A 27,764-nucleotide genomic window follows, 5' to 3' on the forward strand; every position below is an offset into this window, starting at 1 on the left:
AGAAAAGAAAAAACTACACACGTATACTAATTGTGGCAGCTGTTCCCAGGAAGATTAGCATAAAAGATCACCGCTTTGCTGGAATTGTCCCCTTTTCCCCACCCAGGTGTTTATGGAAGAAAGTCTGGAGCTGCTGCCAAGCATCTACCTGGGCCCTGGCATGAGCCCTGGGCTCCCCTCCCCAGATGACAGGAGTGCCCACCAAGGTGTGCAGGGAAGCCGGGCACAGGGGGAAGTAAGGAGGCTCAATGTAGTGCCCCGTCCCTGGGTAACAGATGACCTGGGGTTTTGCCTTCCCATGGGCCTGCAAGCGTTTAGAGGCCTCGTTAGCATAGAATTCACTCTTCCAGTTGTGGTCATCCTGACCCACAAGAAACAGGAAGGGGCACTCAGCCCTTTCCACAGGAATGAAGCTCTTCCGGTCAGGTCCTTCCAAAGGGCTGTTCAGGACTTCCACAATGTCTACAAAGCCATCTTTGGTCATCTTGATTCGATTTTGGTTGAAACCCACAGGCGGCAGAATCTCACCTTTGTAGTGTAAGTTTCCACTGACACGGGCCACAGAGCCATTGATTATGACGGCCGCAGAGATGCCCTTCAGAAAGGAAGCCATGGAGAGGCAGAGCTCGCCTCCTTTTGAAATCCCAAGCAGCCCAACTCCTGGACCCTTCACCTGAGAAAAGATCAAAGGGAAAAGGAGAATGAGTCCATGAACAGTGCAGTGTGGCCAGTAGTGCCTGAACTTGAGAGTCAGGGAACTGAGCCTGAATCTGGGCTCTCCCAGTTATCAAGGTGTTCAGTCTTCGGACGGAGAAGGCGATGGCACCCCACTCCAGGACTCTTGCCTGGAAAATCCCATGGACAGAGGAGCCTGGTAGGCTGCGGTCCATGGGGTCGTGAAGAGTTGGACATGACTGAGCGACTTCTCTTTCACTTTTCACTTTCATGCATTGGAGAAGGAAATGGCAACCCACTCCAGTGTTCTTGCCTGGAGAATCCCAGGGACAGGGGAGCCTGGTGGGCTGCCGTCTATGGGGTCGGACAGAGTCGGACACGACTGAATTGACTTAGCAGCAGCAGCAGCCTTAGGATACTGGCCTATCCTTCCTCTGTACTTGCTTTCCACAGTTTCTCCATCACCAATCCTTGTGTCTTTAACAACCAAGTGGATAACAACTGAATACTTTGGCCTCATAGTCCCTTGGCCTCCAAACCTCCAGTGATCTTTTTCTCTCTCCCACTGAAGAGACACACTCCCATTGTCATAACCTAACCTGAGTCATCAGTAAGTACATCATCTCCAAGATCTCAGCTTCAAGCATTCTACTCTCTAATCACCCTCCTATTTACCTCCAGTTTAGCCATTCTAGTAGTGCCCACTGCTATCTCTTTGAGACTCTGACCACCATTTCTTCACCATCAGTACCTCTCTCCTGTTCTCACTTCCCACCTCATCCAGCTTAGATTTCAAGCTTCATCATTATTTTTACCCTCCTACAAACACTGTTAACTACTTTAATTGGTCATACTTGCTTGAAAAAGTTCTAACCTCAGTTAAATGCACTTATAATTCACATCCTCAGGGCCTGCATTTGTGCAAATGAACACTGCTACAGAAAAAAATCACTGCTTGTGTTGACACAACTTATGTTTATGTCATGACCACAAATTTCAAATAAACATCCATGCTGCCCCTTAGTCCTGAAACACATCACTGATGTTTGCTTTCCACTTCTCTTAAAGACTGTTTCATCTTGTCTCCTACCTTTGTAAGCCGCTTTAACCCTTATTCCCCATCACTTTCATCCCATCCTACTTTATGGAGAAAATAGAAGCTATCAGGTAGGAACTTGTCCTCATTTCCCCTTCCAAGTGTGCTTAGTTCCACATGAAGCAAGCTCCCTGCCTCCCTCCTGTTTCCTAAGTAGCTCTGTTCTTCTCCAAGGCCATCCCTCTGCTTGTCCTTGGGATCTCATCCATTCTCATCCTCAGTGACTTTGCTCCTGCAATGACTTCCTCTCTCTTTCCTTTGTAACTTTCTCCTCTACTGGCTCATCCCCATCGGTGTACCTCTTATATTTTAACTCTAGGTAAATTTTAGCTCTAGTTCAGTTCAATTCAGTCACTCAGTCGTATCCAACTCTTTGCGACCCCATGAATCGCAGCACACCAGGCCTCCCTGTCCATCACCAACTCCCGGAGTTCACTCAGACTCACGTCCATCGAGTCAGAGATGCCATCCAGCCATCTCATCCTCTGTCATCCCCTTCTCCTCCTGCCTTCAATCCCTCCCAGCATCAGAGTCTTTTCCAATGAGTCAACCCTTCGCATGAGGTGGCCAAAGTACTGGAGTTTCAGCTTCAGCATCATTCCTTCCAAAGAAATCCCAGGGCTGATCTCCTTCAGAATGGACTGGTTGGATCTCCTTGCAGTCCGAGGGACTCTCAAGAGTCTTCTCCAACCAAAACCATTGATTCTTCGGCGCTCAGCTTTCTTCGCAGTCCAACTCTCACATCCATACATGACCACTGGAAAAACCATAGCCTTGACTAGAAGGACCTTTGTTGGCAAAGTAATGTCTCTGCTTTTCAACATGCTATCTAGGTTGGTCATAGCTTTTCTTCCAAGGAGTAAGCTCTAGTACCTCTTGCATTTTAACAGTCCCTTGACCTGAAATCTGCTCTGACCTAGTTTCTACTCCCTTCACAGCAAAACTTGTGGGAGTCTTTGTAGTTATTTTTATTTCTTCATTCACTACTCAGTCCCCTCCAGGGTAATTTGCCCTGTTCCATAAGCACTGCTCTTGTCAATCACCAAACACTTCTGTTATAAATGGCCTTTTGATTAGCCTTCGAATAGCAGTCTTTTTTCCTTTTTGTCATGGTTTCTACAAGAGCACCCTTAACTGATTTCAACCATTCATTTCTCATAAAGACACTGGAAATGGGATATTATTGTCATCTCAGTTTTTGAGAGTAAGAAACAGGCCCCACGGTCATAAAGCTAGTTAAGTGGCAAAATGAAATATCAGATTTAACTTTTCTCTATCAAACATATTGTGCTGGTTCCACTATACCTTGCCACCTTTTCTAAGAGCTCCAGTGGCCCTATTCACCTTGAACACATTGAATTATAAAATAAGCAAGGTTCATGTTCTATTCCTCTGATATCCTAAACCTCTATTTCCTACTAGCCAGGTTCTTTGCCACCAGGTACCTCCTTAAAACTGAATACTCTGCTCTCAGATGGGCACATTAAGGAGAGGTTTGTTAAACACTAACATTTAAACTGGAGACAGTGATTTCCTTCCCCTTTTCCTCAACTTCTTGGGTCAAACCCAGGGTTCTCAATGTGTTTGGGCTTGTAATGAAATACTACAAAATACTGGAATATAAAATTCCATAATTTCAACCAGGACAACTTTACCAGCAGGAAATCTAGCAGTAATATCTAATTGCATGGAAACTCTCTGGGAAAAGTGACTATGAAAGGTAGTGTGGGCTGGGGGCAGGGAGTGGCTGTCAAGAATTTGGTCAAATTCTGTGAAAACCAGGAGCCTTTCAGAGAAGGAGAACTGATATGTAGAACATGAAACTAGAGAAGTTCCAACCTGAGGGTGATTAAGCAGGTAGTTCACAGCTTCTTCAAAGTACTCCAGGTGGAGGTTCTCCAGGCCCTTGGGGAGGTCTTCATAGTTATAGTAAGCCAGCGCCATCACAGCAAAACCCTTCCCAGCCAGCAGACTAGCTCGATATTCCAGAAGGCCACCTCCAGCTCCCAAAATGTCCACAATCCCAGGAAAGGGCCCAGGTTCTTGAAAAGAAACAAAACACAAAACTAAACGATACTTGAAACTCTTTTCAATGGTGGCAAAAGCCATTTTTGCCGATTTGGAGATGTCAGAGTTTTCTGTTGCCAATCAGAAATGCTAAACAACTCAGGTCTTCAAAGGTCCAGACTGTGGCACAGGCTAAACCCACATTCCCCTCTACACCCAGTGCCTCAAAGCCTCACAGAGTTTTTCAAAGAGCATGTACTATTTTTGTGAGTAAAAATCAGTTACAGGACTTCCCCGGTGGTATAGTGGATAAGAATCCGCCTGCCAATGCCAATGCTGGTTCCATCCTTGGTCCGGGAAGACCTCACAGGCTGCAGATGAGCTAAGCCCCTGTGCCACAGCTACTAAGCCTGCCCCCTAGGGGCCGAATGCTGCAACTACTGAAGTCTTCATACTCTAAAGCCTGCATGCCACTGCAACGACTAAGCCTGAGTGCTACAACTACTGAAGCCCAAGCACCCTAGAGCTCCTGTTCCACAAGAGAAGTCTCCACAAGGAGAAGTCCGAGCACCACAACAAAGTGTAGCCCCCGCTCAACGCAAGTAGAGAAAGCAACAAAGCAGCAGTGAAGACCCAGTAAAACCAATAAAACAAAATCAAAAAAATTAAAAAATAAGTTACAGATGGGACTTCCTTGGTGGTCCAGTGGCGAAGAATCTGCCTTGCATGCAGGGGACAGGGTTCTATCACGGGTCGGGGAACTATGATCACACATGTTGAGGAGCAAGTAATCCCCTGCACCACAACTACTGAGCCCATGTGCTGCAAGTATTGAGCCCAAGAGCCACAACTAGAGAGTCCATGCACCGCAAGGAAAGATCCCGAATGATGCAGTGAGGATCCCATGTGCTGCAACTGAGAGCCACTGTAGTGAAAAAAATAAATAAATATTTTTTAAAAACAGTTACAGACAATGGAAGCAGCAAAATCATTGCCCTCTGCTGCACCCCCTCCCAAACTGACAATGCCAAATGCTAGTGAGGATGTGGAACAACTGGAGGCTTTACACATTGCTGGTAGTGGGAAAATTAATAAAGGGGAACCTCACAATGGATCCGGAGGACAGAAGGGGAGCTCTCAGCAGCACCACTCCACATCAATTTTAGGAAGGACTGTCAATTACAAATCAGAACAGAAGAATCATTAACAGGAAAGAATCATCAGTCACAGGTCCCAACAAAAACAGATGTACATTGCATCCCCTCCAAGAAACTGACTACGCCAGGAACTCAGCCAGTAAGAAACCACCATCACCCTAAACTGTCACGTTTCGCCAATGGACTTTTATTCAAAACAACTCCTCCCACCTTCCTCCTTTTTCTCTATTAAATAACTTTCCTCTTCTTGGCTTGTTAGGTTTCCCTGTGGTTTTTGTCATGTCTTGCTTGTCTCAAATTGTAATTCTCTGTTATTTCCAAATTAACCCATTTTTTACTAGCCAAGTAACTAGCTTTTATTTTTAAGGGCAACAGTGGGGATGCACACTGATACAATCACTTTGGGAAAAAACTGAGCAATTTCTTATAAAGTTAAACATACTTTATAAAGTCAAACATAACTTAGGTTATAACCCAGCAATCTCACTCCCAGGTATTTGCCCATGAAAAATGAAAATTTGTGGTCACACAAAAACTTAGATGCGTGTTTGCAGTGACTCCAAAGTCTTGGAACTCAAATATCCTCCAAAAGGCAAATGAAATAACAAACTGGCACATCCATTTAATGGGAAACTTCTAAGCACAAGAAGGCGCTACCAACATATGGAGCAAGAAGAATGAACCTCAAATGTGTTATGCTAGGCCCCAACAGCTACCTACTGTGTATGATTCTAGTTATTTCACCTTTTCACTATTTGTAAGCACTTTATTTTTTTTTATAATTTTATTTATTTATTTATTGACTAGGCTGGGTCTTTGTTTCTGCTCCAACTTTTCTCTAGTTGCGGCAAGCCAGGGATACTCTCTGGCTGTGGTGCGAGGGCTTCTCATTTCAGCGCCTTCTCTTGTTGCTGAGCATGACTCTACGGTGTGGGGGCTTCAGCAGGGGTGGCGTCAGGGCTCAGCAGTTGTAGTTCCCAGTCTCTGTAGCACAGGCTCAACAGTTGTGGTGCACAGGCGCAGTTGCTCTGCAGCATGTGGAATCTTCCCAAACTAGGGGTCAAACCCATGTCTCCTGCATTGGCGGGCAGATTCTGGAGCCTTAAACTTTTCTTCCTAAAGTTTTTCAGTTTTACAATTTTGCTTCTAACTTCCACAGTATATCAAGATTTAAGAAAGAGTAGATGAATAGCTATGTTTCTTTTTTAGCAGTGTATGCAAGTTCCTTTTCTTCCACATACTGGTTAAACACTGGTAATGTTAAACTTCTAAATTTTGAGAATGTTTAATGTACTGTGTAGTCTTATTTTGCATTTCCTTCATTCCTAATGAGGATAAGTTTTTTTTTTTTTAACTTTTTATTGGCTGGCTGCTTTTTATGAAATGGTAAAATTAACTGATAGTTCAGAAGATCTCTGGTGGATAGCAAGAGACCCTCCTTCACACTGTTTTTGTTGTTTGGTTAAGCCGTGTCTGGCTCTTTGTGACCCCATGGACTGTAGCCTGCCAGGCTCCTCTGTCCATGGGGATTCTCCAGGCAAGAAGACTGAAGTGAATTGCCATGCCCTCCTCCAGGGGATCTTCCCAACCCAGGGATCAAACCCGCATCTTTCAGTCTCCTGCATTGGCAGGCAGGTTCTTTACCACTAGCGCCACCTGGGAAACCCAGCATCTCCCGGAGTGTGCTCAGCTTCACATCCATTGAGTGGGTGACGCTATCTAACCACCCCATCCTCTGCTGCCTCCTTCTTTTGCCTTCAGTCCTTCCCAGCTGGTCTTTTCCAGTGAGTTGGTTCTTTGCATCCTTCACGCTGATTTTCTTAAATCTTAATATACCATGGAAGTTAGAAGCAAAGTTCCAAAACTGAGAAATTTTAGAAAGAAAACGTTAAAAACTGGAAACTATCTATAGTTGTTGTTGTTTTCTCCCATTACAACTGTCTTCCCTTTCTCTGAGATGTCATTGCCCTGACCTCTGTTTTGGAGCGAATCACCTTCCCAGCCAGCCTAACGGTCCAGTCCCGTCTCGGGTCCATTCCTGTTTCAGGCCCCGCGGACCTTCCGAATGTTATGAGCTACCTACTAATTACCTTCCTCTCTTACATAGAACCCCACTCCAGTACTCCTGCCTGGAAAATCCCACGGACGGAGGAGCCTGGTAGGCTGTAGTCCATGGCGTCGCAGAGGGTCGGACACGACTGAGCGACTTCACTTTGACTTTTCACTTTCATGCCTTGGAGAAGGAAATGGCAACCCACTCCAATGTTCTTGCCTGGAGAATCCCAGGGACGGCGGAGCCTGGTGGGCTGCCGTCTATGGGGTCACAGAGTCGGACACGACTGAAGAGACTTAGCAGCAGCAGCAACTTACATAGATAAACAAGGAAGCTGGCGGCTCACCTGGCGGCAGGAAGAGCGTGGCGCGCACCCGGCCCGCGCGCACCGGCTCGCGCCGCACCCCGGGGGCCAGGAAGTCGCGCTCGTGCACCGCCCGGCCCAGGAGCCGCTGGGCCTCGGGCTTGTGACCGTCGAGCACCTCCAGCTCCACGGCGAAGGGCGTCTGCACATCCCGCTTCACCAGGCGCAACAAAGGCTTCTCGGGCTCCAGAGCCCAGAAGAGCCCCATGGGCTCGAGCCCCGCGAAGCTGCCGCCCAGCGCGGGCGCGCGCTCCAGGTCCAGCAGGCCGGCGGCGTCGGCGCAGTAGCGCGCGTGGGCCCTGAAGAGCGCGCCCTTCTCGTCGCGCAGGGACGCGCGCAGCGTGACCGGCTGCCCCGGCGCCAGGCCGCGCACGGCGATGCGCACGGGCTCGTCCCAGCGGCAGCGGCCGGCCGGCTCCAGCATCACGGTCGTCACCAACCGGACAGTGGTCCAAGAGACTGGGTTACTAGTCCTCAGCTTTAGAGGTCCTGCCAACTGCACCCAGGGCGTCGGGCCCCATCGGCAGAATCCAAAGTGCCTCAGCAGAGCCTGAGAGGAGGCTACCATTTTGCGCCTTCTTTAGATCTGGGATCAACTGAAGATGGGTGTGAAGAAAGTTGGAAACCCGTCAGAGATTCTCTAGCGGAAGCCCTCTTATTGGTAGACTAAGCGCCCAATGCGGCGGAGCAGCTGCTGTGTCGTTTGGAGGGCCTGGGAGTCGTGCCAATCAGTGGCCTGCATTTGAAAGCAAGAGCGAAAACAAACTCACAGGAGCTTTATGCTGCGAACTGTAGGAACTGTAATTCTGCGTCTCAGGAGCTCTTTGGCTTGGGCTGCGTGGGCTGTACGAGTGTTGCCCTTGCAGGCAAGTGGCATTTAACTGAGCCAGACATGACTGAGCGACTGAACAACAACAAATCTTAGGTCTTTTCTTTTAGAATGTGCACTGTGGTGTTTTGCTTGTATATTATTTGTGTATATACTTATTTTTCCACACCATTCCACAACTAACAGGCCTGGCATCTTACTAGCTGTGTGATCTTACTTTCATTCCTTCAGTTCAGTTCAGTCAATCAGTCATGTCCTACTCTTTGCTACCCCCATGGACTGCAGCAGGCCAGGCCTCCCTGTCCATCACCAACTCCCAGAGTTTACTCAAACTCATGTCCATTGAGTCGGTGCTGCCATCCAACCATCTCATCCTCTGTTGTCCCCTTCTCCTCCTGCCCTCAATCTTTCCCAGCATCAGTGTCTTTTCAAATGAGATATGAGTGTAAAAACAGCCCAATGAGGTGATAGTTGTTATTTTGTTTTTTGGAGTCTCATGTTGCTCCTTTTAGGCAAGTGTTATCTCCCTTCACCCTGGACTTCTCACTTTTCCCACTTATTCTTAAGCTGTCTATTCCACTCAGTGGTGAATTTTTTAGGAAATTTAACTGCAGACCCCTTCTAAGGTCTCGTACTTGATTTTACATTCATGAATGTACATGCTTTCTATTAGAGAAACTTGGAAATTGTATAAGCTTCAAGGCCACAAAACCTGTGTTTGCCTCTGTTCCTAATAAAAGCCACCTCCATGAACTTCCCAGACGAGACTTTTTGCCTAGTTTCAAATATTCACAACTGCCTTTTGCTCTAATTTTGTAGCAGTTCTGTAGGATACTTCGTAGTATATTTTGTGCATAAGAATCTCAGAAACAAGAAATTTATGAGCAAATTAAGTCCCCAGAGAGGTGAACTGATTTGCTAAAGGTCACAGAGCTAGAAAGTGGAAATTCTGAGATTTATACCTTTGCAATCCAATTCCATCTGAACCATCATTCTTTGCTTCTCACATGATGATGTTCTAGTTGAGACGATGTGAGAAACAGGCTCATATACTGTAGGTGGATGCATGTACTGGTATGATCTTTTCAGAGCAACCTAATTAAAAATACTTAAAGGATACATTCTCTTTGATTCACAATTCCACCTCTGGACATTTCACATATTTATAAACGTGTAAATATTTGGCTATAACAATACTTACCATATCATTGTTTTAATAGAGGAAAAAGAAAATAACAATATAAATTTGGTTTAGTCAGTTTAATTGTGATGCATTCATATAACAGAAGAGATGTAGCCATTAAAAATAATATAGCAGAATATGAGGAGAAAATTTTCATGACATTGAAAGCAGGTAGAGAACACTTTGTAGACATTATATATATTAAAACATTTTTAAAAATAAAGACTAGTAGAAAACTACCCTAAACTGTTGTCTTAGGCTTTGGGGAATTATTAGTTTTTTTTAATACTTATTTATTTGGCTGAGTTGGGTTTTAGTTGCAGCACGTGGGATCTAGTTTCCTGACAAGGGATTGAATGCAGGCACCCTGCATTGGGAGAGGAGAGTCTTACCACTGGACCACCAGAGAAGTCCCATATGGGTAGTTTTAATTTTCTTCTTTGTGCAGAATTTCACACACATGGCTTTTATAATTAAACAGGTTTTTTTTTCCACTGTGGTAATACACAAAGATAAAATTTACCATTTTAAAATGCAGTTGCCTGAGTATGTTCACATTGTTGTGCAGCCTTTAACACTACCTCTTTTTCATCACCTAAACTGAAATTCTATACCTATTAACTCATCATTCCTCCTTCTCCACCACAGCCCCTGGAAATCACCATTCCACTTTCTGTAGCTATTATTTGACTAAAGGAGATCCAACCAGTATATTCTGAAGGAGATCAGCCCTGGGATTTCTTTGGAAGGAATGATGCTGAAGCTGAAGCTCCAGTACTTTGGCCACCTCATGCGAAGAGTTGACTCATTGGAAAAGACTGATGCTGGGAGGGATTGGGGGCAGGAGGAGAAGGGGACGACAGAGGATGAGATGGCTGGATGGCATCACGGACTCAATGGATGTGAGTCTGAGTGAACTTTGGGAGTTGGTGATGGACAAGGAGGCCTGGCATGCTGCGATTCATGGGGTCGCAAAGAGTCAGACACGACTGAGCGACTGAAATGAACTGAACTGAACAGAAGCACCTCTTAGATAAGTGGAATCGTAAAGTATTTGTCCTTTTGTGTCTGGCTTATTTCACTTTACATGATGTCTTCCAGGTTCGTCCATATATGTAGCATATTTCTGTATTTTATTCCTTTTGAAGGCTGAATAATATTCTGTTATATATGTATACCACATTTTGGTTATCCATCCATCCACTGATGGACATTTGGGTTGCTTCCACCTTTCGGCTGTTGTGAATATACTATGAACATGGGTGTGCAAATGTCTGTATGAGCCTCTGCTTTCAATTCTTTGGGTATATACTCAAAGGTGGAATTGTTGGATCACGTGGTCATTTTAATTTTTTGAGAAAAGTTGACCAAGGTTTTAATACTTAATTTTAAAAATTCTTTCAGTTGTTTCATCTCAGGGAACACATCCATTCACTCCTTTGTGAGGGTCCCAGTGTCTGAGCACAAACTGAGTTGTGGCACTAAAGTCAGTGCTCAGGTTGGTCAACAAAAGATGGTGATCACTTGAATAGCACTGCCCCAGGTAAACTGGGCAGAACTTGATGGCCAGAAATTTTCTTTACTGTAAGGACAAATTCTTTTCACAAGGGGAATCCTGAAGACCAGTATTCTGTAGGCCTGGAATTTTATTATTAAAAATATAGGACTTGAAGAATCTCCTTGTGAAAACTGTTATTGGCTGATAACCCAGCCAGAATTGGGGAAGCAGAGGAGATGGAACTGAACTGTGTGAAGGAAGGAGATTAAATATGAGCAGAATAGAAAGAGAATGGGAAAGGCCCCAAAGACACTCATTCTGCTTTACCATTTGTTTCATCAGGCTGCTGGTCTGAAGCATGCCAGAGCTGGGTGTTCATGTGTTCCCCTGCTTTGTCTCTTTCTCAGTAGGACTTTTGAACTGAGGAGGAGGGGAAAATATTGAGCTGCATAGACCTAGACATTATTTTTCAAAGGAGGACCGAGAAATCCATTTTGCCACCAATCAGTAAGTACAGTATAATTTCCCAAAGCTCAATTTACAAAGAAAGAAATTTAATAAATAGCTGAAGATACTCCTGATTGAACCTGTAGGTTCTGTGAGTAGACTTGTGGAATGCTAAAGAGGTGGTTGCCTAGTAACCAATATAAGCAGCTTTGGAATCTATAACTAAGGAAGGTTTAAGATGGCAAAACCTTGTTTCCCGTTGAAGGTTGTGTGTGGGAAGCCACTTTGAAGGTAATTTCAAAATACTGCTGCTGCTTCGTCAGTACATGAAAGGAGCTTATTAGCATCAGATGAATGATGAGAAGCAGTCAGGAGTAGTTGAAAAGATTTTGGATTAGGTGTCAAAGTGTCAGTTTGGCTAGGTACTAACTGGTACTGTGATCTTAGTTACATGTCTTCTCTCTGGACCTCAGTTTTGGCATCTGTTAATAAAATAGTTGCAACAGATCTGGCATAGAGACGATCCAGAGTTTCCACAATAATCTGATGAGACAACCCTCTTGGTTTAGTGGTTAGGACTTGGCACTCTCACTGCCATGGCTGGGGTTCAGTCCCTGGTTGGGGAACTAAGATCCTACAAGCCACGCAGCACAGCCAAAAAAAAAAAGAGAAGAAAGAAAGAAAAAGAAATTAAAGGGGAGAAAATGTAGGGAACTTTCTGTTAAGAAAGAGGCAGCAGAGAGAGGGTATTTGAAATAAGCCTGGTTAAGTGTTCCCTGATCCCACTCTTCTCACTAGCTAAGCTTCTTTCATAAATCCCATGGATACCTCCTGGAGCTATAGTTTCTCTAAATTTAATGTGTATAAAAACCTCTGAGATTTTGCTAAAATGCCGATTTCTAGGCTTCACTTGCAGCCTCCTGAATCAATATTCTAGAGTGTGGGACACAGGAGTCTGCATTTTAATAAACTCCTCCGGTGATCTTGATAAGTCTTTTAGCCATATCTACAAGCACTGTCCCAGAAGCTGAGTGTCCCCTCTTGGGCCCTACCTCAGAACTTCAGAATCTGGAGGTGGAAATGAGAGTGTACTACTTTTTTAAAACTCTCCGAAGATATGGTGCTATGGCTTATAGCATTTCCTTCTGTGGCAGTTTCTACTGCTTTAGTAACAGAAGGAAAAAAACCAAGATGTTATTCCTTTTGTTGCTGTTTATCTGCTCAGTCCTATCCAACTCTTTGCGACCCCATGGACTGTGGTCTGCCCAGCTCTGCTTGTCCATGGAATTCTCCAGGCAAGAATACTGGAGTGGGTTGCCATTTCCTTCTCCAGGGGATCTTCCAGACCCGGCATTGAACCTGTATCTCCAGCTTTAGCAATGAGCCAACAGGGAAGCTCAATTATTCCTTTTAGCATGCATTAATTAGCCTGTTTCAACTATTTCTGAAGAATAAAGACAATAGACCAGGGGGTGAGGACACAGGTCTGGAAAGATGAAAAGAAGAGTGGAACTAAATTTGGAACTTCTCAGCCCCCATTTTGAGTCTGGATTCTTCTATTAGGTTTTAACTGGAGGCATAAACCTTCTAGCCCCACTCCTGCCTATCCAGTCAGTTTCCTAGAAGTGCAAGAGATGATGCTGGTGGTTGCTGTTTACCAGGTTACAGGGCCTTGGTCTGCAGTCATGCCAGGTTTGAGTAATTGTATGATGCCATTTATTTAGTTTTTTATGCTGTCCATGCACAAAAGCACCTGGGGACCTGCCATTCTGCTTTTGCTTCTTAAGGGCTATTTGTTGGGAGGGGACCCTGCCTCCATGTTGGTCTAGGTAACATTTAAGTTTGGATAAATGGAGCTTCCAACTCCATTTGTAGGTCTTTTTTTTTCCTCTCTCTTAACTACCTAGGGCCCTAGTATTCCTAAACTTTTCCTTTAGTGCCCAGTGCATCTAACTGTGGGGTCCCAGAGACTTGCCTTCTAAAGGATAGTACTCTATGTTCTAAATCAATAATAACAGTTTCTCTCAGTTACATAATACTTTGCAGCTTGCAAAGAACTTTCATACACGTTCCCCTAATTTTACCTTCATATCAACACTAAATTAGAACAGGTGTCAGACTCTATTTTCAGATTGGTAAACTAAGGCAAACCTTAGAGGACGAGATAGTTGGATGGCATCGCTGACTCAATGGACATGAGTTTGAGCAAGCTCTGGGAGATGGTAAAGGACAGGGAGGCCTGGCGTGCTGCAGTCCACGGGGTCCCAAAATTCGGACATGACTGAGAGACTGAACAACAAGGCAAACCAGGGTTATTGAATCATTTGCCAATAGTAACATGGCTGGGAGTTGCAGAATCTGCCTGACAAACCTCTTTTGACCAAATCTTAGAACATTTTGTCCTGTTCCAATTCCTTTACAAAGACATGTCCACCTGTGTTTCCTTCTTTTTCAACAAGCCATCATCTTAGATGATGATAACTATTCCTTGAGAATTTATAATAACTGATAATGCTAATATCATGTTCTTTCTGGGATGATAACATTGTGACCAAAGATTGTATATGTCACAGGCTAAAGGGCTTATATCTGGGGACACCCCAAATCATTCCATATTGGTGAACCTTGGGGTGAAACCAGTCCTCATCCGGTTTTGCAAGTGTTTGGGCTCAAAATGCCCCCTGACTTAGAAACAAGATACTAACACATTGATAGGTTAAGAATGATGAGATGTTATATTAGGCAGTACAAAAGGCAGGAGTGCACTAATACTGTTTTCATCTAAGCAGTTCATTTTCCACCAGGCAGAACAGACACTGTTCAAAGAAAAATATCACCTTGTGAACACGCTTTACCCTTGCCCTAATTTTTTTTTAATCTCACTTTTAAAAATACTCAGTGCCCTGTGGCCATGTGGCCTTTGTGATTGTGAAGAGATGAAACAACTAAATTTAATCTTATGTTCAAACACTCATGGAAGGAGATCACATTAATCATGTGTGACTTAGTTTGAGTTAGGTTATTAATTCTGGCCTAGTGACAACTATGTCAAAGCTGGCCCTTCACAAAAAGAAACTCACCAAAAGGTCAGATTTAATACACAGAAGACAGTGGGATAAATCAAGCCCTAAAAACAGCAGCTACTATTCTGGGTGTTGTGAAGTAAATAGAGAGGAGTCAGATCTAGGCTAAAGGGTTCCCTGTGCACAGGGCAGGAAAGGCAGGAGTTGGCACTCAGCATGACAGGAAAATGATCTCACTTTCATGAGTACATGTTGGGTGGGGAGGCCCTACCTGCCCCTGAAAATGGCAAGGCCAACACCGTGCCATGGTGGGGAGTGGAGTGGAGCATGGGCCAAAGCCAGTGTGGCACAGAGTTAAGTGCTCTGAGGTTGTATCTGATAGGTAACTGTGAAGCCTGACTCTTCTATTTATGGCCAGTGTGATCTGAAGTAATTTACCAACCCCTCTGAGCCTCAGCTTCTTCCCACAAGCAATAAAGACCATAATATCAACCTGGTGTAAAGCTCTTAGCAAAGTACTCTATAACTATTAATTATCATTATTAGGCTAAGGAAGTGCTTCAGAAGGAACATTTCTTTAAAAAAAAAAAAAAGGCATGAACTCCAGGCATTTGTCTATAGAATTTTCCATGCTATCTAAAACCCAGAAACAGCCTGCCCAATAGTCAAGAGCTAAGGTGATTTATCTCCTTGATAAAACATTCTGCAGCTGTAAAACATTTTAACAGTGAAGACAGTGTAGCAATATGGAAAAGTACTGGTGATACTGAAAGAGCAGACTGGAGATACTGTCTTATGGTGTTGTTAAGGAGTCAAATACTTAATGGTGCAAGGTGTCACAGGGTAAAAGTTAAAATAACTGAAATGAACTAGGAGAGGCTTGTAAATTTATGTGTGACATGGAGGCCTGGATAGGTCAACAAAGAATTCCAGAGTAGGCAGGAACTGAGCTGTCCTGGAAGAATGGGCAGAATTTCATGTACAGGACACAGAAGGAAGCTCTACTTGTGACGGGAAGGACACTCAGAGAAGAGCTAGAAGAGTCAGGAGGAGAGGTTATGTTAAGACAAGATCATCAACAGGTCATACTCGAGGAGAACCCTGAATGCCAGGCTGTGTTGTCTGAACTTTGCGCTATAAGTTTTTTGAACAGGGAGAAAGCCACGTCTGGGAGAAAACTGGAAGCATGGGATACTGTTAAAAGGCAGTAATCTCTCAGGAGATGAGGGGCTGAGTTTTGGGACAAATGTGAGAACCAGAAGCAAAGGTCTGACACAAGGAATATTTTGATTGTTGCAGCAACTCTTTCGTCTAACTCACATGACTTCTCCCTGCTCCCTCATCTCTTCTACAAGTCTTTTCTTACTGACTGCTATGGGCCACCAACTTCTACTGACCTAGAGCTCTCATCAGTTCTTCCCATCCCCTTAACAGATGCCTGGTCGTGCCCCCAGGCCCTCCTCTGGACCCGGCAGCCTGGAAGGAGGCATTTGCTGGGAAACAATGACTAGAACAGAAAAGAGAAAGACCGTTCTTCCACACCGTTTCCGTCAGTCATTCCTCCCACGGCTGGGATGGGGCATGATTTTCTCCAGTGTAAAACCAAGAAACAAAAAGGAATGTGCCTCCGTTTCCGGTGTGCCTCCAGTCTTCCACTTCAGCCCACAGCACTGTGCATACCTCAAGAACAAATACCTGAACAATGCCAATGCAAACCTGACGTTTTCTCAAGAGGTGGTGTGGCAGCGAGGGCTGCCCAGCGTCCCTTACAGCCAGTACAGCTTTGACCATCTCTACGACGCCAGTGGCATCATTCAGCCTCGCCAGGTCAGGAAGGCCCGGCCTGAGAAGAAGCCCGTCTGCCTCAAGGTCTCGGATTCTCCAGGTCCCCCAACAAAGGTCACCTCCCCGGCTGAGAACACGGAAAGCTATGCCAATCTTACAAAACTGAAGAAGTCAAAGCCAGCTAGTGCAGGCCAGGAGGCATCTAGCCCCCTCAGTCTTCATCCAAGCGGGGAGCTGGACATGCTGGACCTGTCACTTGCTCCAGAAGTGAACCTGGAGGAGAGGGAAACCTGGCTTCCACCTCCTGAGAAGGAGGCCAGAGCCTGGGAGGCCGTGGTGCTGGAAAAGCTGAACAAGCGCACTGCCCGATGGATCCAGAGCAAGCGTCCTCCAAGGCCAGGGGTGTCCGCCAGTAAGTGGCAGAGCTTCTTGCGCCAGCAGTACGACTGGAGCCACATCCGCGATGAGCTCACTTCCTCCAGTGACCTGAACCTCTTAAAACAGCTGGAGGAAGAAGAGACAGCAGAATTTGAGGGTCGAAGTGTCATCCTGCCCACCCAGGAGGAAAAGAAGCCAGAGCTGCTGGTTCCCGTCTATTATCGGTAGGCTAGCCGGGGCCTCGGGCATGCCTTTGAGAATCCCTGGTTCCCCGTCAGGGACTCCCAGGTGGGCTCGCATCCCTCATTGCAGAACTCTCCCATTAACCTCGTGTGTTTTCCACTACCAACCTACTAAGACTTCCACAAAGTAAGGTTTCTCAATCTCGGCCCTCTTGGCATCCCGGGTTGGATAATTCTGTGTTGGGGGCGGCCAGCCCTGTGTGCTATAGGATGTTTGGCAGCATCCTACTGGAAGCCAGTAGCACTCTCCAACTGTGACGACCAAAGATGTCCCCAGATGTTGACACATGTCCCTCTGAAGGACAAAACTGCTCCCAGTTGAGTACCACTGCCTTTAAAGGAAGGAGTTCTTAGCCTTTCCCAGCAGAGCCATTCTGCTGTTCCAGGTACTAACCAGGGGCTCCTAGAAACATGTCCATGGTGAGAGTGAGGAAGGCAGAGACCTCATGGATCTGAGGTTTGGTCCCACCTTACTCTAAATAAGGAGCCAGTGTGTCACTCACTCAAAAACTGACTGGCAGCAGGATGGAGAACTAAACAAGCTGAGAGAAGAGGAGGATTGCTCTGCATTTCTCATGTGGCTTCCTTTTCATTTATAACTAGAAGGAAGACTGGAGCTATAACAGCCCTGATTCCTAGAAGTGACCTAAAAATAAGTGGCAATATTTATTCCTTCATTTATTGCACAAATATACATTGCACTCCCACTACTTTCCAGGCACTCTGCCAAGTGCTGGGAATACAACGTAAATGAGACAGCTGTGGACCTATCCTTTAAAAAGTTTACAGTCTGTCCGCTGAACAACCATATGTGAGAGATAAAGTGAGGTCATGGAGGAGGTGGGCTCCCTTCCCCAAGTCCAGACACCCTCTAAGGGCACCGATTTTAAAGCTACCTGTCCCCCCTTTCTCCCCCTCTCAATCCTTCCAAGACTGCCAAATTACTTGCCGCAAGGGCAGACAGCTGAAACCATGCCTGGCACAAATAAGACAGCTGAGGAAATAGATGAAAAGGGGAGCGTCTACAAGCACCCAAGCCAGAGCCACGTTCGACAGGTGAATCCCCGAGCTGGAAAGTTTGCTTACTCCACAGACAACACCTTTGAACAGGAGATTTATTTCGGTAATGAAGCTGGGTCCTGTAGTTGGGGCTGCGGGGACATGGAGCAGGGAGGTGGAAGGTAGCAGGGAGCTGGAGGAGTCATGGATGTGGGTGAGAGGCCCTGGAGGAACCAGGTGTTCATGGGAATATCTCCTGGGTAACTAACATGGGAAGGTTTGGGGCAGGGGGTAGGGGGATGGACGGTGGGGATAGGGAGTAGGTATCCAGTGGGGACGGGACTTCTTCCCCGCCTCTTATGCTGCTTCTTCTTCCCCTCATGCTTACTGAGGAGGGAGTGGAGGGTAGGATGGCAGAGCAAGCAAGATGTGGCTTTGGGAACAACCTACCTCTTCTCTGCACACCCTTATCCCTTCTCTCACTGAGATTATTCCCCCACTGAGGTGCTGTGTTCGAAGAAAAATCCTAGACTTTGGAGATCTGAGTTTAAATCCTGGCTTAGCCCCCTCCTCATAACCTTCAGCAAATTATATAATCCCTATAAGCCTCATGTACCTTATTTGTAAAACAATATCAACTAAAATGCTCTTCAAAGAGATGGGAACTATATAGTGCCCACCAGTGCCCACCAGCTTTCCCATCCGTCCCACTAGCTTTTAGACGCCTGGGCTTCTGGGATACACAGTCGAGGCCCACATGCTCCAAGTTGTTTCTTCTTCCCTACCCCCATCTTGTTCCTAAACTGCTTTCAGCTGTAAGTTTTCTTAAAGTGTTTAACAAAATTATTTGGACAAAGGTATTTATGACTGCTGAGAGATGAATTAGGGAACTCTTCATTAGTATTTAGCTTTTCATAGGGGGCAATACCTGTAAGTTAGGTTCTGACTTGGTTTCTGGGCCATTTTGAGGCCACCAGGTCATACTTCCAAGCAGTAGTCACCTTCAGGGGACGTCCCCAGAGCACAGTAGCCATGAGTACCAGAGGCTAGAGTAGGGCAAAAGGAAACTGCGTCTCCTGTGTGCTTCTTGCTGAATCCTTTCTCCATCGTCCCCATTAACCAGGCATACCCACTACCTTGCTTTATTTATAGTTTGCCATCCATGTACATATCAATATGCAATAATTTTTATTTAGCATTTTAAAACTTCATATGAAATGAGATCATTCTATATTTGATTTGGTTTTTTAAATGGATTTTTCTGGGGAAATAAAAGGAAATTTGGTCTGATCCTGGTAACCAAAAACCCAGGAAGAGAGGAGGAAGGGGCTCTAAGAACTCATTATTTCTTTGTCTGTTCACAGATGAAGTCCAGATCGTCCACCAGATTGGTGCAAAGAGAGACCAAATTCTCCTAGAAAATCTCAATCGGTACATCAAGCAGTTATCTAAGGTCTTCCCTGAAACCCCAGAAAGGTGGACTTCTCAGCCAGTTCCTGAATCAAGTAAGGAGGAAGCTGATACTGATAATGGGAGTAAAGATGGAAGTGGGCCTATTTCTTTAAGGTCCCTTTTCTGCAGGTGGGGACACCATCACACCTAGGGGAGTCCCTCCCAACTAACGAAGAATCATCTCATAAAATTATAAGATATTAACTGTAACAAGGAAAAGCCTCTGTGGCCCATGCAGCTGAAATTAGACAGAACTTAAGTATAACCAAGCAGTTTAGGGCCAGTAATTACTAACAAGACAGATCTGGCTTAACAGTTCCAAAGGAAGTACATTAAACTTCTGATGAAGCACTCTACCCTCTCACTCCATTCTCAGGCCCATACCTGCTTCAGGCCCTAGGGTCAACCGGTGTTCCTTCATTCTGTATGTTAGGTAAGGAAGAGGGAAAGGAGTTAATCAAGAAATCAACTTCTGAAACAAAAAGTGCCCATCCTCCAAGAGACTATATCTCAGTTCAAAAGCATCAATTCTTCATCACTCAGCTTTCTTTATAGTCCAACTCTCACATCCATACATGACTACTGGAAAAACCATAGCTTTGACTAGATGGACCTTGGTCAGCAAAGTAATGTCTCTGCTTTTTAATATGCTATCTAGGTTGGTCATAGCTTTTCTTCCAAAGAGTAAGCATCTTTTAATTTAATGGCTGCAGTCACCATCTGCAGTGATTTTGGAGCCTAAGAAAATAGTCTCTCACACTTTCTATTGTTTCCCCATCTATTTGCCATGATGCCATGATCTTAGTTTTCTGAATGTTGAGTTTTAAGCCAACTTTTTTACTCTCCTCTTTCACTTTCATCAAGAGACTCTTTAGATCTTATTTGCTTTCTGCCACAAGGGTGGTGTCATCTGCATACCTGAGGTTATTGATATTTTTCCCAGAAATCTCGGTTCCAGCTTGTGCTTCATCCAGCCTGGCATTTCACTTGATGTACTCTGCATAAAAGTTAAATAAGCAGGGTGACAGTATACAGCCTTGATGTACTCTTCTCAATTTGGAACCAGTCTGTTGTTCCATGTCCAGTTCTAACTGTTGCTTCCTGACCTGCATACAGATTTCTCAGGAGGCAGGTCAGGGGGTCTGGTATTCCCATTTCTTGAAGAATTTTCCACAGTTTGTTGTGATCCACACAGTCAAAGGCTTTAGCATAGTCAATAAAACAGAAGTAGATGTTTTTCTGGAACTCTCTTGCTTTTTCGATGATCCAACGGATGTTGGCAATTTGATCTCTGGTTCCTTTGCCTTTTCTAAAACCAGCTTGAACATCTGGAACATCTTGGTTCATGTACTGTTGAAGCCTGGCTTGGAGAATTTTGAGCATTACTTTGCTAGCGTGTGAGATGAGTGCAATTGTGCGGTAGTTTGAGCATTCTTTGACATTGCCTTTCTTTGGGATTGGAATGAAAATGCCTTTTCCAGTCCTGTGGCCACTGCTGAGTTTTCCAAATTTGTTGGCATATTGAGTGCAGCACTTTCACAGCATCATCTTTTAGAATTTGAAATAGCTCAACTGGAATTCCGTCTCCTCCACTAGCTTTGTTCGTAGTGATGCTTCCTAAGGCCCACTTGACTTCCCATTCCAGGATGTCTGGCTCTAAGTGAGTGATCACACCATCGTGATTATCTGGGTCGTGAAGATCTTTTTTGTACAGTTCTTTCATGTATTCTTGCCACCTCTTCTTAATATCTTCTGCTTCTGTTGGGTCCATACCTTTATTGAGCCCATCTTTGCATGAAATGTCCCCTTGGTATCTCTAATTTTCTTGAAGAGATCTCTAGTCTTCCCCATTTTATTGTTTTCCTCTATTTCTTTGCACTGATCACTGAGGAAGGCTTTCTTAGCTCTCCTTGCTATTCTTTGGAACTCTCCATTCAAATGGGTATACCTTTCCTTTTCTCCTTTGCCTTTAGCTTCTCTTCTTTTCTCAGCTATTTGTAAGGCCTCCCCAGACAACCATTTTGCTTTTTTGCATTTCTTTTTCTTGGGTATGGTCTTGATCACTGCCTCTTGTACAGTGTTACAAACCTCCATCCATAGTTCCTCAGGCACTCTATCAGATCTAATCCCTTGAATCTATTTGTCACTTCCTCTGTATAATCATAAGGGATTTGATTAGGTCATACCTGAATGGTCTAGTGGTCTCCCTACTTTCTTCAGTTCTTGAATTTTGCAATAAAGAGTTCATGATCTGCGCCACAGTCAGCTCCCGGTCTTGTTTTTACTGACTGTATAGAGCTTCTCCATCTTTGGCTGTAAAGAATGTAATCAGTCTGACTTTGGTATTGACCATCTGGTAATGTTCATGTGCAGAGTCATCTCTTGTGTTGTTGGAAGAGGGTGTTTGCTCGTAAACCCTTAGTAGCTTATAATCCCACTCCTCCTCCCAAATTAAGAACACTAAAAAGGAAACAATAAATTAGGAATTAATGGCCAATTATATCCTACTTTTAATGGTAATATATCAAATGTTGAATTTTATGAGCAAATCTTATTACATATAAATATATTTATGTTCCTAAAGATTTCTTAAACATATATAAAGGTTTGTATGTACCGTATCTTTTCTTCCCTACATTTTTCTGCCCATCATCATAGCTTTATCATGTCTGTAGTCACCACCTGTCATGACTCCCAATGGGACTTGTACCCAGTTTTCTACATCATCACAGGAAAGCTGGCTCTTGACGGTTTTGTTTTGCATTGGTGCTAGCTGGGAATAGGCATGTGATGCTGGCTGGGAATTCAGGCCCAGGGCAATGGGCATAATACCTCATACTGTTGCCCCGCCCAGCCTGCAAGCCTGTGAAAGGAGCCATGCGCTGGACAGCTTTGCCCACACCGGCCAAGGATCTGCTGCTGAAGGTGGGTGAGAAGGACGTGTCTGTGAAGACCAGGAAACTGAAGAAGCAAGCAGAGTCACTGAAGGAGAATGTGTCTTGGGAACTGGTGGTCCTGCGAAGGATGCTGCAGGAATGGAAGATGGCCTGGGCTCTAAGTGAGTGAAGGAGGGGTGCAGGGGCGGGGGTGGTGGCGGGGATCATTCTGACATAGCAGTGATTTGTGAAGGAAGAAGTTCTCACCTTGGCCAAGTATTTCCCAATCTTTGAAAATCCATCCCTCTCTTATGAAGAATAAAAATCTGGTTGCCTCATCAAGGCTAGACTAGGTAAGAGCTTTTCATGCAATGGCAGTTGCATTTATCTGGATGCTTTTCACATGGGCAGGTTCTACATCAGTAATTTGTGGAAACTCACTACCCAGAGAACTCTTCACAGGCAGAGGCCCTATCTTACTGACCCCTGAAACATCACACTCAATACACGATGCATGAAAGAAAGGGTGAATATGCTGCCCAAGCAATGGAAATGCAGTGATCAAAAATCCTGCAATTGGCTCTCCAAAATTCATTTGTAAATTTGGAATTAGCACATATTTACTTTGCCTTCACAGATTCCAGAGTAGTGTGCCTGGGGCAAAGGAAGGGCCCAGCAAGGACTGTTGAAAACTGCAAGATTTGAGGACTCAAGGGCTGCTGGCTTTCAGAATGTGAAAAACTAGTTAGTACAGGGAAAAAGAGGTGATCCATCACATAAACTGATTCAGATAAACAAAAAGGGTTGAAAAAGAGATTCTGAGTAAAAACTACCAGTAGGGAGCACCTACAGGTGGTGGGAGCACTGAAACAAAAGCTCACACCTATAAAAAGTGTTGCTACGCTTGTGGCTCAGCTGGTAAAGAATCTTCCCACAATGTAGGAGACCTGGGTTTGATCTCTGGGTTGGGGAGGTCCTCTGGAGATGCAAAAGGCTACCCAGCCCAGTATTCTGGCCTGGAGAATTCCATGTACTGTATAGTCCATGGTGTCGCAAAGGGTCGGACACGACTCAGTGACTTTTGCTTTCAGGTGCTCTGTTTGGTTATGTCTCTTTGTGACCCCATGGACTCTAGCCCACCAGGCTCCTTTATCCATGGAATTTTCCATGCAGGTGTACTGGAGTGGGTTGCCAGGCTAGCCTCCAGGGGACCTTCCCGACCCAGGGATCAAACCCACGTGTATCTTGTGCCTTCTGCATTGACAGGCAGATTCTTTACCACTAGCACCACCTGGGAAGCCCCTATAAAGAGGGCAAAGTACCCTTGATCACTGTCTTATTGTTCCATTTTCCAGATGATAACAATAAAGAGTTATTTACGGGAATTCCCTGGTGGTCTAGTGGTTCAGACTCAGGCTTTCACTGCTGTGGACCCAAGTTCGGTCCCTGGTCAGGGAATTAAGATTCCATAAGCCATGCAGTGAGGCAAAAAAAGAAATTATTTAAAAAAAAAAAAACAAAAAAGATAGAGTACAGGATGGGATTGGGAGGAGTTTTGTTTGAGAATTATTAATACCTATGAAGATTCAGCTCAGTTGGTAAAGAATCTGCCTACAGTGCAGGAGACCCAGGTTCGATCCCTGGGTTGGGAAGATCCCCTGGAGAAGGAAATAGCAACCCACTCCAGTATCCTTGCCTGGAAAATCCCATGGACAGAGGAGCCTGGTGGGCTGCAGTCCATGGAGTAACAAAGAGTTGGGTATGACTGAGTGACTAACACTTCCTTAAGAAGGTTCAGGGAGCATCAAATAAATAACTTCCTCAGGGCGGCATCTCTGGGGCCCTTTATGCTTCTGAGCTGTTTTGCTTGGATTGTCCTAGGGGAAGGGGCCTTCTTGTCACCTGTCTGCAACACAATATCTAACCCTAAGTGGTCCTCTTCTAATTCTCCTCCTGTGGTGTAGTCATTGAGTGGCACCATAAGACTGTCGAGGGCCTGCTACAGAGCTTGGTGGACATCCATGATGACGTCCGGATCCAAGCCATCGTCACTTGTGCCACAGCTGCTTTAGAACGGCCCCGTGCTGCCATCAGTCAAGGGGACTCTGGTAAGAGCCACAACGGGCCTGCTTGAGAATATAAGCAATCCACAGAACCATAGAAGTTTTGAACTGGCGGGGACCTTGGAGCTTATCTGAGATTATCTCACAAAATAGAAACAAAAACCCAGAGACTGGCCTGAATATACACAACTTCTCAGCAACAGAGATGAGTTTAAAATTCCTGACTTCTGATCTAGTGCTTTTTTGCACTAATTTCATCACCCTTGGATGCTTAGTAGTTCACAAGCAAGTTCACATTGTTCTGCCTTGAGAGATCCCATTCATAATAACCAAAGAGTATATGTATATATGTATGTATATGCACACACTTTTCTCCCGACTACAATTTAGTCCTTCTTTTCAAAGCATGTTGACAGTCTCAAACTCACCATGTCTCAAACTAAACTCATCATTCTTGCCATTAGACCCCTCCTCACATCCCACATAGCAACCAGCAGCCCCATAACCCAGCCAGTTTGAGTCAGGACTCTGGGAGTCAGCCTGGACAAAAATCCTTCCTTTCCCCACAACTATCGACCAATAGAGTCTATGGATTCTGCTTCATAAACATTTTTTCATTACAAAAGAAATACAAAGTGTCATTATCAGTCAACACAGAGGAGTTTAAAAAGAAGTTCCTTCCAACCCACCTCCCAGCCCCAATCCCACCCCATGCCATTTCCAGGGTATACAATGTTTAATTTGGCATTCTACAACTTTCTGTGCTTTTACAAACATATGCCAACATATATGTAGGTTTTTCTATTTATTACAAAAATGAGTGTTGGATTTTACCAGCCATTTTCTAGTTTTTTCTCCTTTATTTTGTGGTTATAATGAATTCTAGTGTTACAATCTTAGAATAAATCCTAATGGATCATTCTCTTATTACTCCACTGGATTTGATTTGCTCATATTTTAAAATATTTGTAAATGAAATTGGTAATTTTGTGTTTATTTACAGTATTTTTAAGTGTTAGTTTTTACTAGTTTTGTAAAATGAATTAAGAACTTGGCCATTTTTCCCAATGGCTGTATAACCTTTTGAAAAAGAAATGTCAATAGCATTTTTCTTTGCTAGCAATAAGCAGTTAAAAAAGGAACATTTCCCATTTATAAGAGCTAGAACTATAATCTACTGAGGAGCTGGTTTAACAAGACAAGACTCAGATGACAGAAACTATAAAATGCTATTAAAAGGACATAAAACCCACTGACTCTTACTAACCCCCAAGTGCCCTCTCAGATACCACCTTTTGTGTATAGCCTGGGCTGACATTTTTTCCTTCTCTGCTGCTAGTAGCATCCTAATATTATTCTGTCCTTATATTTATCATTCTGTCATAATTGTCTGTTTACTTTTCTGCTATCTCTACCAGGCAAGGAACTTCTTAGAGGTGGGGACTAATTTTATCTCTACAAAGTTGTCAAGTTTTTAAGGTTTCTTTTTACTTATTTCCAGTCTACTGAGTTCCAGGCATGAGCATTTAAACTCCAGCTTCTCAAATCTGTCTCTCCCCTCTGCTAGGAAATTTTCTCTCTCTCTTGACCTGATCAACTTCTATACATGCCCCTCAACTTTCAGCTAAGACGTCACCTCCTCCAAGGAGTCTTCCTTGCCCCACCCCCCTGCTATACGCTTCCACACACGTGCTCAGTCGCATTCGACTATTTGCGACCCTGTGGACTGTAGCCCACCAGGGTCCTCTGTCCATAATATACTCATGTTTCAACATAGTAGTAATTTTAATTTTTTTAACTTAAATTTTTAATTTAATTTTTTCAACACAGCAGTAAGGGATTTTCCAGGCAAGAATACTGGAGTGGGTTGCCACTTCCTACTCCAGGGGATCTTCCCAACCCAGGGATTGAACCTGCATCTCCCACACTGGCAAGAGGATTCTTTACCACTGTAGTCCTTGGGAAGCCCATGCTTCCACACATACACATTTTTTAACTGCTTATTTTCTTGAGTATTAAATGCGGTGATATGTATTAGTGCCTGGCATAGAGAAAACCTTCCATAAGTGGGAAGAGATATTACCTTATCTCCAGATCTCCACATATAAGAACACCTTTGTCTTTCCCTTTCATGTGATCTCTTTCCTGGCTGTTGAGATTTTGATTTGTCTTATTTCCTCCCCACATCTTCCCAAAGAATAGTATCTTACTCATTATTTCTTGAAATACTCAATTGACTTCCATCTGATCCCCTCAAAGTCACATATTTCATCTAGCCCTTTCTAAACATATGGCATAGTGGCTTACAGTAGTGGTAAAAAGGACAAATGAGAAATTTTATATAAAATCTTAGCTGTAAGTCTAGCTCTGCCATATCGTGGGAAGTCACTTATCCTCTCTGAACTTCATACTAAAAATGGGAGGATAGTTGTGGACAAAAATTTAACACAACACTTTCCCCTTCTACTTGAGAAATGAGCTTTAGTTAAATGCCTACCTGTTGCCCCAATAACCTGGTAAGGACAGAAATTATCTTCACAGGCCACATAGCTTATGATGAAAATGAACCCTGACTGCTAAATGACGTTTGGACTGGGAAGAACTACAAGTGAAACATACATGCCTGAAGGAGGTACCATCCTCCAGGCTCCCAGGAATGCTGTGACTTATCAAGGCAGGCCCTTTGAGGACCCTGGAATTACATCTATGGAGTTGTTATATAAAAGAGATAATAACTCTGGTGGAACATAAGACTTATGCCCAGAGTCGATTCTATGCTCATGAGCTGTCCCCAGAGTGCTAGACAAACTATTCTCAAGAACTCTTAACAAAAGGAACACTTATGCTTCCGGTGGGCAAACTATGTTCCCGTCCCATTTCCTTCCAAAGACTATGGTCTATGATAGTCTTATGAGGCTGTTTAGTTAAACCTAAAAGGATTCCTGAAAAACACATGTTTCAGGTGAGCTCCACAGTAATACCTGCCTTGCCTACTTCAGTGGGGATTAGAAGAATGAAGGAGATAATGAATATGAAACACTATCCAAGTGGCAAAGCACTACCTAAATATATTTGCTATTATTACTAAAATTACAAAAATTGATTTTCATCACTAAAACTCATGGTGATAGTCACCATAGCCTAGTAGGAAACATATTCATTTGGCCTGAATACAGTTCTGCAGAGACCAGATGATAAAGATGTGAGAACAGGAATATCCAGCACAAAAGTTAGCCTTAAAATCCCACCCATTGTAGGGGTTCAGGCTAAATTCTAATTAAGTAGCAGTAAGCATCTCCAACTGAGGCTGAAATGACCCCCATATGGCTACAGGGGAAACGCTGTGTTTTAGAGAAAAGCAAGGGGACTAGCTAACACCCTCTTACTGGCTCTCTTTTGATCACAGACAAGGAAACTATGAAAGCCTTACCTATTCGGGACTTGCCAGAGGTTCTACAGCCCCCACTAATGGCTGCTCTTTGTGACAAGAATGCCAATGTGCGGATGGCCGCAGCAGTATGCCAATATGCCATACAGTCACATAATCCTCTTGCCCAGGAAATCATGCAGACTGTCCTTCTGAAGGGTGAGTTACTCCTTGTTACTTCCGACCTGGAAATATGGGGTAAAGAAAGAA

At 44.3% G+C, this 27,764-nt stretch overlaps 2 protein-coding genes across 3 annotated transcripts in view; one reads left to right on the forward strand and one right to left on the reverse strand.

Moving 5' to 3' along the window:
- LOC138072619 (acyl-coenzyme A thioesterase 1-like) lies at positions 1-27,598 on the reverse strand. Of its 2 annotated transcripts, none has more exons than XM_068963673.1 (3): positions 27,558-27,598; positions 3,611-3,813; positions 1-673 (listed from the first exon to the last, which is right to left on the reverse strand). In XM_068963673.1, the coding sequence occupies exons 2-3, from the start codon at positions 3,713-3,715 to the stop codon at positions 68-70; spliced, it is 711 nt and encodes a 236-aa protein (XP_068819774.1). In that variant the 5' UTR covers positions 3,716-3,813; positions 27,558-27,598; the 3' UTR covers positions 1-67. The 2 variants fall into 2 exon arrangements, with proteins under 2 accessions (XP_068819774.1, XP_068819773.1); XM_068963672.1 differs by lacking the exon at positions 27,558-27,598 and adding an exon at positions 7,335-7,920.
- Positions 15,767-27,764, forward strand: part of HEATR4 (HEAT repeat containing 4) — a 36,788-nt gene continuing 24,790 nt past the window's right edge. The window contains exons 1-6 of the mRNA XM_068963670.1: positions 15,767-16,719; positions 17,670-17,860; positions 19,101-19,241; positions 22,043-22,246; positions 24,029-24,172; positions 27,534-27,713. Of these exons, the coding sequence (XP_068819771.1) occupies positions 15,767-16,719; positions 17,670-17,860; positions 19,101-19,241; positions 22,043-22,246; positions 24,029-24,172; positions 27,534-27,713 (1,813 nt within the window). The remainder of the gene's footprint in view (positions 16,720-17,669; positions 17,861-19,100; positions 19,242-22,042; positions 22,247-24,028; positions 24,173-27,533; positions 27,714-27,764) is intronic.

This window comes from Capricornis sumatraensis, chromosome 2 (assembly GCF_032405125.1).
Source record: "Capricornis sumatraensis isolate serow.1 chromosome 2, serow.2, whole genome shotgun sequence".
Lineage (NCBI taxonomy): Eukaryota > Metazoa > Chordata > Mammalia > Artiodactyla > Bovidae > Capricornis > Capricornis sumatraensis.

What these genes read in the sequence shown, in the direction of transcription:
- LOC138072619 (XM_068963672.1), bottom strand. Translation starts at nt 7,920, where the DNA reads ATGGTAGCCTCCTCTCAGGCTCTGCTGAGGCACTTTGGATTCTGCCGA. An exon ending in CACGCTCTTCCTGCCGCCAG is followed by an intron (nt 3,814 to 7,334) that starts GTGAGCCGCCAG and finishes TTTCTTTTCAAG; the next exon opens with AACCTGGGCCCTTTCCTGGG. An exon ending in ACCTGCTTAATCACCCTCAG is followed by an intron (nt 674 to 3,610) that starts GTTGGAACTTCT and finishes ATCTTTTCTCAG; the next exon opens with GTGAAGGGTCCAGGAGTTGG.